Raw genomic sequence first — 13609 nt, forward strand, 5'->3', positions numbered from 1 at the left:
GCATGTATAAATCTGTATACATGTGTATCTCCTCTTTAGAATGTAATCTCCTTGTATAATTGGTTTTTCTATTCCTAGCACCTATGTGTGTCCTGCACGTAGTTGTGTTCCAACCCCGCCTCCACTAAGTATCATCTTCTTGACACTAGGAGCTATGCAGTAAGCTTCTGTATATCATCCTCTAACAGTACCTATCTGCCATCGTTCTGGGTTCCTAGTAGGTACTCCAAAATATTATTGCATTGCATTGAATTATGGGGCAGTTTAAGGGTGGGGAAGAATTATAAGCTGTGGAGTTACCTGGGGCAGATGCGAGGTGGGGGGGCGGGGAAGGAATTATGGCTTGGCAGTTGAGTTGTGGATGTGAGAATGAGGAGTCTGGCTTTTCTTTGCGGAATCAGGGCATGCATAGGACAGGGTGTTTTCAGAGCAATTCAAAAGCAAACACAGGGGGAGCTGGCAAAAATAGCTCTTGCAACCTAATTCTTTCCATTTGTCTCTTGCAATAGGGGGTCACAGGGGATTCAGGCACCTGTGCTCTGAAACAGTTTTGGGAAGTAGGTGGATTACATAAAAGGATGTGAGGGAATAGATTGGGAGTGTTCCATTAGCCCCACCATCTGGAGTATATGACTGCCCCCTTCCCAACTCCCTTGGCCTCTGAAATGCTTAGAACCTCTGGGACTGGACCTAAGTTTTGATAGCATGTATTGAAAAGGGAGATCTCCCCTTCACAAGCCAAACTCCCTCTGCTGAGCATTTCTACTCTCAATATTGAGGGAAGGAGTTAAACCACTTCTGTTCTTATCTCTCCAGGCTTATATTTTGCCTGGATACTCCTGAGACTTGGTGGTCTTCCTCTTCCATTAGGAAAGAAGGCATCACTCAAGACTAGAGGAAGTACAGGGTTCAAGATATTATAACCTTTGTCCTCTTTTGCTGAGTTATGTTCTTGAATGTAGGGGATCCTGAAGAGAGATTGTACCAGGATTACTGTAGCTATACTGCATGATTACTCTGTGTGTGAGAGTGTGAGAGTATGTGTATGGAGGGAGAAGGTATCACTGTGAGAAGCCATCAGGAAGGTCAAGGAAAAAGATCAATGGAAGAGGACAATTTAGGATTGCTTATAGTCAAGGTATTGGCAAAACTGGGTCCAAGAATATAGTCAAAGGTATTTGTCTTCAGCTCTATTCCCTGCTACAAGCCACCTGCTCAAGCTGCCTTTTCCTGGAAACTTCTAGCCATTGTTCATGAAGAACAAACAGTTTTAGAAGTGACCAAGACAGCAGAATGTATAATCATAGACCTTTAGAGTTGTGGGAAGGGACCTTAGAGGTCATCTAGTATGTGGGTCCCTTTTGCAGCATCCTTGAAGGATGGCCATCCAACTCCTTTTTTGAATATCTCCAGTATCAGGGAGCACAGTGCCCCTTAGGGGCAGCCTATTCCCTTGTTGGGCAACTCTAGTTCTTAGAAAGTTATAGTCAGTTAAAATTTTCTTGTAATATTTCCCTTCTCCCTTCTAGAGCAAAGCAGAATAAATCCCCACTTCCACATGGCAGCCCTTCGAATATTCCAAGACAGCTATCATGACCCTATTAAATTTTCTTTTCTTTCCGCTAAACATTCTCAATTCTGTCAACTGGTTTTCAAATTATGTGTTGGATCATTTCTGGACTGCTGCTATTAATTGCTTCTTGCCATGAAGAAAGAACCTGCCTTACTGCCTGAGCAAACACCCCTCAAAGTGAGGAGGAAAGTATAAACTCTGGACTAGGATTTTGAATTTATACTTAGGAGTACATTGAGTGTAGGATGGAGGAGGAGGGACAGGGAATGGGAGGGAAGAAAAAGGATCTTGCCATAACAAAGCTCGTAAAGGGGTCCTTTACTATTTTTAGTTTGTATGGCAACCTTGAACAAAAATCAGCACCATTGAAATCATTGTGGGAAGCTCTGTAGAGGGGGAGGTAAGGTGAACATCATACTTGGGGCCCTCCTTTGAAGGAGGCCTCATTCCTCATCCCTGCTCTTGAAGACTTCTGTGCAATCAGTGATGCTTTTTATGTCGAAAGTCTAATGAGCCAAAGTTACCTTTGGCAACAATTCATTCTAATACCAAGCTGGATAGAGTCTCACACGTTTTGCCTTATGGCATGGAACATGGGCTTCTCCCTATGCAAGGAGGAGAGGGTAGGGCAAAGAAATTCTGACCTGGGAAACACCTTGAGGAATATCATTTGTTGAGTGGAGTCAGGGACAGAGTCCAAGAGTTGTTACCTTTGTAAGTTAAGGACATAGTAGATGACTGAGTATAAAAATATGGACCCAACCATTCCCCCACCTCAGCCACACATGGGTGCATGTCCTAGCCCACACATAGATTCCAAGGCTGGGTTTGGGCTTAAATATATTGGTGAAGTACTGCCTGTTAGATATAATTCAACATCTATACCCATCTCCTACCAGACTCAATGATGGAAGGCCAGATCTATTTGGTGGAAGAGAAAGAGGAAAACTCACTCTGAAATAAGACTAAATATGAAGTGATATCCCCAAGCCTTTCAGCTTTTGTCTTTGCATTATCTTCCCTTTACCCCTTATAATTCTTTGTACAGAGCAGGTATTTAATAAATTGTTATCAAATAAATATGTACATACATTTTAGATGATTAATTTTTACCCTCTTATTCAGAGGGGCTAAATTAGAGGAGTCTCACCATTGGCTTTTTAAAAAAAAACACCTTACTTTCTGTCTTCAAATCAATACTGTGTATTGGTTCCAAGGCAGAAGAGCAATAAGGGCTAGGCATTGGGGGTTAAGTGCCTTGCCCAAGGTCACAGAGCTAGGAAGTATCTGAGACCAGATTTGAACCCAGGACCTCCCATCTCTGGGCCTGATGCTCTATCCACTGAGCCACCTTGCTGCTCCTACTATTGTATTGGCTTTTTAAATGTACTTCATCTTAGGGTGAGGGCTCTTCTGTTAAAACTCAGAAGAACTGGTTTTGAAGGTAACAAGTTGCATGGGTTCTGAAAACTCCTAGACAAGTGCTACTTTGCTGGTAGCCTAGGAAATAAATTAAGGAAGATCTAGCCACAAAGCTATTATCAAGAAGTCTGCCCTGTGCCAGGGACATTCAGGTTTTTGCCCATTTCTTTGTTTGAATGCTCTATTTTTGAGCCCCTATACTGTCAGTTAAGTCCTAGTCTCTTGTACTTACAAATTTAACTTCCTTTTCAGTGTTGAGTTACAAAGGACTCCCTTGGGAAGCTGTTGGACCTAAGACTGACACATCCTTTTTATAGGGCTAGAGACACACTGTTCGCACCTTCAGGGTAGCCTTGAGGACTATGGCATGGACCAAGCTTGGGGAGAATGGATAACAGGACAAAACGGCTTGTGGTTTTTCCTTTCCTGCCACTTGTCCTCTATCATTGGTGGCCATAAGCAGTCATTTTTGTGTCTAGGAAAATCCTCACAAACCATGGCCATGCAAGCCACAAGGCTGAGAGAGACTGCCTGGAGGAGGAGAGGGCTGCAATTTGGTAGCTTTCTATTTGAACTAATTATTGCTAAGTAGGTTCTAAGGAGGACAAATGTTGTCAGTGATCTCCAAAATCATCATCCTGGAAAAGTCTAGTTATAATTCTGGTCCCTGATCAGAAGGGAAGGGGAAATAGGAAGTGATGGGGAGGGGAAGTCCTTTGCATGAGTGAGGGAGGTGCTACTGAATTATATATCTTTGGCAGAGAAGGTCAGGAGCTAGAATGTAGTATGTGAGTGTGAAGGGGAAGGTGTGAAATTCAGGTTGATTATGCCCCTGAGATGACTATGTGTTCAGCTTTCCCACTAGCCCTTTCATGCCAAATGTTCCCCGGCCATAGATAAGACATCATTTTTAATTTTAGTTTTTTGCAGGTAACAAAGGAGGGGGCTCCATCTGGCTCTTGGTTTAGAACCATTTACCCATTATGAAAGTGATAAGCCACTGTAGGCTCCTTCCAATCACAGGGTTAAGGGAGAGTGAAAGAGAAGAAAAGAGAGAGAGAGAGAGAGAGAGAGAGAGAGAGAGAGAGAGAGAGAGAGAGAGAGAGAAGCAGCCAGAGAGTCTCTCATGCTTGTGTGCACACACATACACACAAACCCACAAGGGTGTCCAGGAGAGGTAGAGAGAAAGAGAGAGACAGAGACAGTGCAGATGTATTATTGCTCATGGTGCATTACCTTAAGGATAATTTCTAATGTAAAGATACTAGTGAAGACATAGTCTGCATTGCCTAGGATCTGAAAAATAAGCACAATTGGGTTAGTGGCTCTGATTATGAACCAGACAGCCCCAGGGGCATGTAGGTTAGCAACAGACAGTGGCAGAGAGAGCTAGTGCTGTTGGAGGGAGGCATGAGGAGGAGGAGGAGGAGGAAGAGGAGGAGGTGGAGAGCAAGGCTTTACCTTCAGAGCAATTTCAATGGTGAAAATGGTAGTAAAAACTATATCAAAATAAAACAGAATCTGCAAAACAAAAAGGGGGTAGGGTTGGAGGGAGGGGAAGGAGGGGGGTCAGAAGGGAAGGGAGATAGATCATTGGATGTTCACCAGAATGGGGAATTGCAATTCAAAAATCAAGGAAGCATGTCACATAAAGCTTTACATGTGGAGAAGGCAGAGCTGGGCTGGAAACAGGCCAGGAGGCAGGTAGCATTACATAATTTTTTCCCCTTCTGATGCCTCTAAGGCAGGGCCCAGCTTCAGAGTCCCTCCAAAATAGTCCCTACTGAAAAGCCACAGTGAGGGGAGAAGAGGGTTTCTAGGGCAGGTATAGTCAGTTTGGGGTTTGGCAGGGTTTGGGTTAGATATGCCGGCTCTTTTGAATCCATTAAGTTCAGTGAACCACATCAGCCCAGCCCTGATACTTTTCGTGGAGATCTGTGTCAAAGGGGTAATCAAATGAGAGATTTTTGCAGATGACACTAGATATTCCATTCAGATTGGATCTGCTTTTCTGATGGAAATTTGTCCAGAGGATGCTGCTGCTGTGTTTGCCATGACAGCCCCTTCCTATCAGCAGAAGCTGGAGGAGAGATACACTACAAAGTAGCACAATTCTCTTCACTTTTGAGTGGTGGGTAAAACTCAAAGGTCAAAGTATTTTAATATTAGAGGAGTACTACCCCTAGGGAGTCTCTTCCATCTCCCACTCACACAATCCTGTAAAATCTTTGCTCTCAGGTGGCTCTCTGGAGACCACAAGAGCAAATATTTCTTCAGCATGGGTCTGGGTAAAAATGGAGTTTTAGCTGGGATGCACCTGAGAAGGACTACCATCTAGAATTGGTCCAAGCCTTTGGAGGATAGCCTTAGATAGAACTTTATTTGCTGGGATAGTCATAGTGTAGACAGGCCTCCTCAATCTATCCCCACCCTGGGCCATGTTTGCTTCAGGTGATGAGCTTATAGAATCACTTGTTTCAGTTCTCATTCTATCAAAGGCTCTAATAAAAGGTGTCATACCCCTGGGTGAGCCCTGAAATATCAGGGAATTCAGTAACCCAATGGGAAGGGAAGATCTCAGTGGCCTGCTCTATATAGAAATTTCCATATTGTTGGTACATAGTCATTCCCTTCCGGAAACATTATGTTGATAAAAAGGAAGAGAATCAGTGCCTTACTTTGCTGGTAACTAAGTTTCCTAGGGCACATGGAGAATCCATTAGTGTGCACTTCCCCCACACTGAGGAAGAGCCAGAACTGCCTAGGTATAACCTCTTTTCTTTGCTTCTAGTCCTGATATATGAATATCTATTGAGTCTGGACCTCTATCAGATGATACTTTTAATCACAGGATACCTCATAGAGCATCTTCTTACTGTTTGGGCTTTCAGAAACAAAACTATGTCAGCCACCACACCTCTGGGCCTGCCCACACTCCTGTCCTCCAAGAGGAAGACAGGGAAAATGGGGGAATGCATACTTGGTTCCGAAAGGAGTTGTGCCGGACTGGGTCCTCAGCAGCCAGGGAGATGCTGCTAAGCAGTATGAAGAAGAGGATCAAGTTGGTAAAGACGTTGTTGTTGACAATTCGGTGGCACTGAAGACGGAACCTTTGGAAGAAAAGAAATGGTGGGTTAGAAGATACAGATGCTGATATCATAGCAGGGGTGCTCTCCGAGGTTCTCCTCCAGGGATAAGCAAGCTTTTGGCTTCCCAACTGTGCTGCATTGCTGATGGAGTGGGTTCTCTTGAGCCTGCAGCCTGCAGCCCATTTGGTAGGCATCTATGTTTTGGGTGGTGTTGGAATGATGACCAATTGGAGACAGATACAATTGAACACAGACCATTGGTGGCTTGTTTAGGTGTTATGCATTGGAGGAAACAGGATGTATATTCTCATGTTTTTTTGGAATACCTGTTGTTATGGCCAAAGATGAAAAATGCACTGGCTTCTGGCATGGGTACTGCCTTCTCCTTGAGGTGCAACTCAGAGAGTGGGCGGGGGCGTGGACCCACAGGCATCTCAGGCTCCTCCTCCTCTTCTTCTCCTATAAGAAAGTAGCTCATTCAGGACTAATGAGGTAGAACAGTGGATAGTGAACCAGGATGGAGAACAGAGGTCCTGAGTTCAAATATGATCTCAGACGCTTCCTACCTCTGTGACTCTGGGCAAGTCACATAAGTCTCATTGCCTAACCCTCATCACTCTTCTACCTTAGAATCAAAACTAAGTATCAGCTCTAAGACAGAAGGCAAGAGTTAAAAAATAGACTCATTCAAATACCAGTTTCCCACCTATCCCTGCCAATATTTATCCAGCATAGTGAATGTTTGAGGAAACATTGACTTCTGTGGAATTTCAGTAAACCATCTATAATAGAAATCCATTGCTCTATTTCTGTGGGTTACAATGGGAGCTTTTGATATTTGGAAGTGGGGTTTGGAGAGGGAGAAAAGAGGCTCTTATGACAGCACATGATTGAGGAACTGTAAGACATGAGGAGAAGCAGTGTGTGGCAGCAGAAATAGGATTTGGAGTCGTACTCCCTTGTATGAACTTGGGAAAGTCCAGAACCTCCATTTAAGGAGGAATATCTCAGTTCAGAGCATTTCCTCATTTCTCATGTCATCATACCATTCAGATTCATCTCTGATTTCTCTACCATGCCTCAAAGAAGCTCATTTTGGGGAAAACCTCACTATACTTCAAGATCCCATCAGCCTTGGTACTCCATCTCATTACTATCTCTCTGCCCTTTTGTTTGAAGGAACCATAGAGCCAAGAACTCCCAAACCTCCATTTAAGAAGGGAGCTCAGCTCAGACTTCTTATTTCTCACCTGGCTGTGCTACTCCGGGACATCCGACTTCATTATGCCCTGCATTCTGGTACTCCCTTCCTTCTCCTATTTGCTTTTCTACTTCATTTTTTTGTTTGTTTTGGCATTCCCCCATTAGAATGTAAGCTCTTTAAGGTCAGGGACATTTTTTTTTTTTGTATTTGTGTCTCCAAAGCTCAGAAGAGTGCCTAGTCCAGAACAGGCACTTAATAAATGATAATTGACTGACTGGTATAACTTTATTTTTCAGAGCTTTGGATTCCATATCCTTAAAACAAAAGGACATGCCTAAATGATTTCTAAGGTTCCTCTGCTTATGGAACTTAGTATGATTTCTTATCTCAGTGCTTCTGAACAGACTGTTCTCTTCCCAGAATGTGCCTCCTCTTCATTTCTGCCTCCTTAGAACCCCAAGCTTCCTGCAAAGTTTCAAATGTTACCTGCAATCTGAGATCTCTCCTGATCTTTCCCAGAGGCTATCACCCTTATGTGCCTCCAAATACCTTGTATTTCTTTTATATATTTCAATAAGTGCACATGCTGTCATGACTTCCCAATAGAAGGGAAGTCCTTATAGGCAGGGACTATTTCACTTTTGTTGTTGCATCCCCAGCACCTAGAACAGTGCCTCCAACTTAGAAGGTGTTTAAAAAATACTTTCTTGCAGAGTGATCCTATGAAAGGTGATAGAGATAGACTACATATGTGAGAAAACCATTGTACGGGGTCATAGACACAAGGTCATAGATTTAAAACTGGCAGGGAACTCAGAGGCTAGCTAGTCCAATCTCATTTTACAAGTGAAGCTTGCCCAAGGTCACACAGTAATGGTGGCCAAGTAATGGTGGTGGAATTTGAATGTAGGTTTTCCTTTTCTTTTCATTGTATCATGCTGTTTTAAAAGTCTCCTGCTCTTTTCAAGTGTGCTTTAAAATTCACAAAAAGAAAAAAGAGTCTCCCTTTGAAGGGTCCCATCCTTCACCCCTGCCCTTGGAGATTTCTGAGTCATCAGGAAGAGTTTTAGAATATAGGTTTTGTAAGCCACAGCTGCCTCAGATAAAGGGATCACATAGCGATGTATTCTGATGTGGCCATGCTGGGGATGGCATCATATGTCCCAACTTAAGACCTGGCAGTGCCTTGTTAACTAGAATCCAGCTCTAAATTTCTTTGGGTTAATGATGTCCCCTTTTCTCTGGTCTCTTCTTCCTATAATTCTTAACTTACACTGTTGTCAGATCAGTGTTCCTGAAATCTTCATTACCTCCAGGAAAAAGGCAGATTCTTTAGCTTGCCATTCAGTGACCTTTACAACCTAGTTCCTACCTGATTTCCCAAACTTATCTTCCTTTACTACCTTGCATAAACCTTTTATTACTGTCAGCTTCTTTCTTGGAATGTGGGTTAAGACTTGCTAAGTGAACCTTATTTTTAAATTATATTTTATTTTTTTCAATCAGTAAAAAAATACAATCTCTCTCCCCTTCCACCCTGCTCCCTGCTTCTACTAAGTTGAGAATGAAAGAAAAACAAAATCCCTGTTACAAACACGTGTAGTCAAAACCCCCAAATTTCTGTACTGGCCAATCCCCATGTGCCCTCCCCCCAAATTTCAGGATGCCCTTTGAGTCTTTGATCTCTCTATTAAGAGGTAGGTAGCATCTTTCTTCATTTCGCCTCTGGAATTATGGCTGCCAGGTAAAATCTTGTGATCCTTTGGATGCTGATGGATTTTATGATGCTAGATTTTGATGTTATACTTGAATGGATTCATATTAGGATAATTTTTATCAGGGATAGGCCTTGATAGTCTGATGAATCCTTCAACTGCAACAGCTGACTTTGAAGTCTTACGGCCAAATGCAAAGTTAAACAGTCACTTCACAGCAGGCCCACAATATTCAGCTAATATAAAGCTACTGGAAAGAATTTTCAGAGTTTTCATTCCATGATTACTCTTCATTAGGAGCATCTCATTTCTTCATTAGAAAAGTGAGAATGGGGCAGACTATCTCATTGATCACTAGTGAAATATTCCCTTCTTTTGGGAGAGGTAGGAGCAGAGGCCAGGAGGCATGTGTAGTAGTTTTATCCTGATCATTTTATCCCCTAATGTCAAGAAGAAGGAAAGGTCTGTTAAAAGGCTTGTAAATAATTTTTTTTAATAACCAATTTGGATAAATGTTAGGTCGAATACCTATTTCACCACTGGAGAGTGTGGACTACACCCAATGGCATATTGGTATTTTTCTGATCACTTACTGGTATTTTTCTGATGAAGGGCTCAGAAATCAATCCCAAACTTCATGGGCTTCCATAAGCTGGTCCTGGCATACTGTGCCAAACACATTTCCCTTCATTCCTTAAAGAGCAAGGTCCTGTCATTGGCTATTATCTTCTTTTTCTCTATATTACACTTTCTCCTTTGGCATTTCCATGATTTCAGCCACCCTATCTATGACCCTCAAGTCTCTATCTCTACTCTTGACCTCTCCCCTGAGTCTAGATTTTAGAATATGTAAAGAACATCTCTACTTCACTCCACTTGAAACTCCATCCTAGTCCTCATAAAAATGAATTTAATATCTCTTTCCTTAAATCTGTTCCTCCTAGTCACTGTGTCTGCTGCTGGTATGACCATTGACCTAACCTCTCCAATTTATAACTTTGGGGCCACCTTTGTTGTTTTCCTTTCCACTTACAGCTTTGGTCACATTAATCGCTCTAGGCAATTTCACTTCTATGACATCTCTCAATTTGTCCCTGTCTCTCTATACTCATTAAGAACATCCTAATAACTGTCCTCATTGCATCCCTCTTGGATTATTACAGTAGCTCCCCAGCTCAACTCCTTCCCTTGCTCTAAAACATCTGATATACCACTGTCAATATAATATATATTTTTAAACTTTTACTTTCTGCCTTAAAATTAATACTGTGTATGGGGTCCAAGGCAGAAAGCTGTAAGAGTTAGACAAAGGAGGTTAAGTGATTTGCCCAATGTCACACAGCTAGGAAGAGTCTGATGCTAGATTTGAACCCAGACCCTATTGACTCCAGGCTTGACTATCAATCCACTAAGCCACCTTGCTGTTAACCTTGGCCCCTCAGTATAATCTTTCTTCTACATAGATCTGATCATATCACCTCTTTGCACAAATATTTTTAGTAATTTTATTGTCTTCTTACTAGACACCAAAGCCTTCCACAATGTTGTGCTATCCTCCTTTCCCTAACTTTAATACAATACTTTCAACATTCAATGGGAGAGTGGTTTTTGGTAATATGGATGCTCTCTGAGATGGTGCAGATGGTAATTCATACAGCCGTACTCATCCTGGGTATCTCTTATTATGTCTTACCCAAATCCTCCATAGAGGATGGGGATGGGGGAACCTATCCTGTGTGCTAGGGGGTCTTCCCTTAGATCTCTAGATGTTATGTGGGTATCAATGCTACAGCACACAAGCTGTCCATATGCTGTCCTTTCTCCAAGCCCACTTACTTTTCTTGGATGATATCATTTCTGTCACTTCTGGAGTGCAATTCTATATTGGTAATATGCTGTGTTTTTTCTGACTAAAGCTTGAAAAGCCTACCTCTCTTATTGCCCAATGTGTGATCCACCACTTTCATTCTATGGCGGCCATGGTGTGGCAGATAGGAGTAGATACTTAATAAATATTGGTTGAACTTAATGGGATGTATTCAGTTTCAGGAAGTTATTAAAAGTAATTGTGAAAGTTCCCTAACTGAAATCCAGTCCATAAACAATTCCTGAGTCTGCTGCTATATAGTAGGTAAACACAATAATTTGATAAGGGAGAGAGCAGGGCATTGGGTGAGCTGAGTCTTGAAAGGAGCTCAGATTCTAGGAGGCAGGAGTGAAGAAGGCGTATATTCCAGACATGGTGGAAAGTGTGTACTACGACGTTACATGAAATGGAATGCCAGGTGGGGGAAAAAGCAATTAGGCCAGGTTTTCTGGAAAGCAGAGTTTGTGATGAGGACTGACATACAAAAAATATGGAGAGGAGCCAGATTGGGAGGGTTCTGAATGCTGACTGAGGCATTTTTATTCTTTTCTAAAGACAACAGGGAACTCCTGAAGGTTCTTAGCAGGGGGCTGATTTTAGGAAAGTTATGCTGAATGTAAAGGTGTTTAAGGTTTTTTTTTTTAATAACTAGTGAACCAGGAATTAAGAAGTTTCTTAATCAAACTGAGATGATGAAAGGACCTTGGCCACTGGATGACAGCTACTGACACCACACCAGAAATGTCTAGTGACTGGCTGAATCAGCCAGACCACAACTCTGAGGGGAATGAGTTCCGGCTGTTGAGAAGAAAGCCTGCTCTGAAGGAAGAATTCAGCTCCTAATATCACTCTTCACTTTTCACAAAAGGCAGAAGAACAAGGGATGGAAATTTTCCTCCAACCCTCTTCTATTGGCAAAGGTATTAGTGAAAGAAAGGGAGATTCAAGGCTGTTTCTTCCTGTCTTTGGGGAAGATGGGGGAATTCAGAATTTGAGAGTTACAGAGAATACTTGGCAGAGTCAACTCATGCTCTTGGTAACATCTATGTTATAATTTGTTTCCAGAAATATGGTAGGGCAGAGAAATCCCTTGCCCTTTCCCCACCGAAGGTCCAAATGAGAGCTGGCACTGGTTATGCCTGAGCAAAGAGACTACCTCAGAAAAAAAAGTGTAAGCAATCATTCCTCACTCTTTATAATCTATTGAGTTAGTGACTCTTCCTGGCCCAGTTGCCAATCTTCTTTGGCATAGCCCCTGGTCATAGAACAATTGGAGACCATTCAAGAATCAATCAGGGGCTTATGATTGTACATGCCTGGCAAGAGGCCAGAACATGGTGCCAAAGTATGTAGCTATAGTTCCATAGTTGGTGCTCCACTTCAGCCCCTAGTCTATGAATAAAATGAATGAAACCATAATTCCTTTCTATTTGCCCTAGCAGAGTATTATACACCCTGGGTGAGTGGATGAATGAGTATTTCTAAGTGGAAAGTATGTTATTTGTCCAGTAGACTAACTAAGCCTTTGGAATTTGGAGATTAAATAACCAGAGAGAGCCTCTGAGGTCACCAGCACCTTCCATTTCTCAAAGAGAATAGTTGAAGGTGGTAGTTTGGAAGCCCTCTAACGTTTTGCATCCCCCAAACCTTCCTGATTGCCTTCTGAAGTTGTGTTTGCCTGAATCAATTTGACACAGAGAGGCTGATAGCCTGAGGCTGTGGAAGAGAAGAGGGGAAAGAGGTTTGAAGGGCAACCCTGATCAAGAAAAGAGAAAAACCTAAAGCAGAAGCTGATCTGAAAGCCTTTTAGGATTTTGAGACCCAGAAGAATTCAAGCAATGGTTTGTGCATGATTAAGAAAGAAAGAAAAAAATGGTTTGCACCCTTTATCCATATCTCACCCACTTTGTGAAATTCCTTTACTTAAATATATCTTCTTGCTGAAACATTATGGTTTCTTCCCTCCAGCATGGAGGGACAGGAGGAAATGAGCCATTAGGCTCATAGAATACTATGTCTGGAGCAGGAGAGAAGATAAGAACAGCAGGGAGCTATGGAACACCAAGGAGAAGAGGAAAGGTAAGGTTAAACTATTTATGGGATTAGAGTCTTCAGAGAAAAAGAGAGAAGACTTTCAACAGAAGAGGGAAAAGGCATAGGTCAGGAGGAAGAGAAGAGTGTGACTGACCATGGGCGATGGGAGAAGGATCAATTTTCAGTTAGTCCATAGAATTCTGTTGGATCAAATTAAATTCAAATAACCAGACATTTATTAAGATTCAATTTTATATGATAGGGAAGATGACATCACTCTTAAAAAAAAACCCTTCCTTTCCATCTTAGAATCAATAATATGTATTGGTTCCAAGACAAAAGAGCAGAAAGGGCTAGGCAATTGGGTTAAGTGACTTGCCCAGCATCATACTGCTAAGATGTATCTGAGGCCAGATTTGAACCCAGGATCTCCCATCTCTAGGCCTGGCTCACAATCCACTGAGCCACCTTGCTGCCCCCAGATGACATTACTCTTAAGAAGTTTATGACATAATGGGATGGAGTATAAACCTTAAATTTTTTGGACTTCGTTTGCTTCATACATAAAGTGAAGCGATTGGAGTAGGTGATCTCAGAGCTTCTTTTTACTTCTATATCCTATGATCTTATGAATAAGGTCAATGATTCGTTCAGCATAGAGTGCAGCCAGGGGAATTTCCTGATTTACAAATGCTAAACAAATAG

General features: G+C 42.2%; 1 protein-coding gene across 12 annotated transcripts in view; it reads right to left on the minus strand.

Moving 5' to 3' along the window:
- CACNA1C (calcium voltage-gated channel subunit alpha1 C) overlaps window positions 1–13609 on the minus strand; it is a 997067-nt gene that overhangs the window by 122996 nt on the left and 860462 nt on the right. For 7 of the 12 annotated variants that reach the window (XM_056800750.1, XM_056800743.1, XM_056800739.1 and 4 more), the window contains 3 exons: window positions 6411–6543; window positions 5976–6105; window positions 4457–4516 (listed from right to left, as the gene is read on the minus strand). In XM_056800750.1, coding sequence (XP_056656728.1) covers window positions 4457–4516; window positions 5976–6105; window positions 6411–6543 — 323 coding nt within the window. Of the gene's footprint in view, window positions 1–4231; window positions 4292–4456; window positions 4517–5975; window positions 6106–6410; window positions 6544–13609 lie in introns of all 12 variants that reach the window. The other 5 variants (XM_056800749.1, XM_056800741.1, XM_056800747.1 and 2 more) reach the window with 2 other exon arrangements.

This window comes from Monodelphis domestica, chromosome 5 (genome assembly GCF_027887165.1).
Source record: "Monodelphis domestica isolate mMonDom1 chromosome 5, mMonDom1.pri, whole genome shotgun sequence".
Classification (NCBI taxonomy): domain Eukaryota; kingdom Metazoa; phylum Chordata; class Mammalia; order Didelphimorphia; family Didelphidae; genus Monodelphis; species Monodelphis domestica.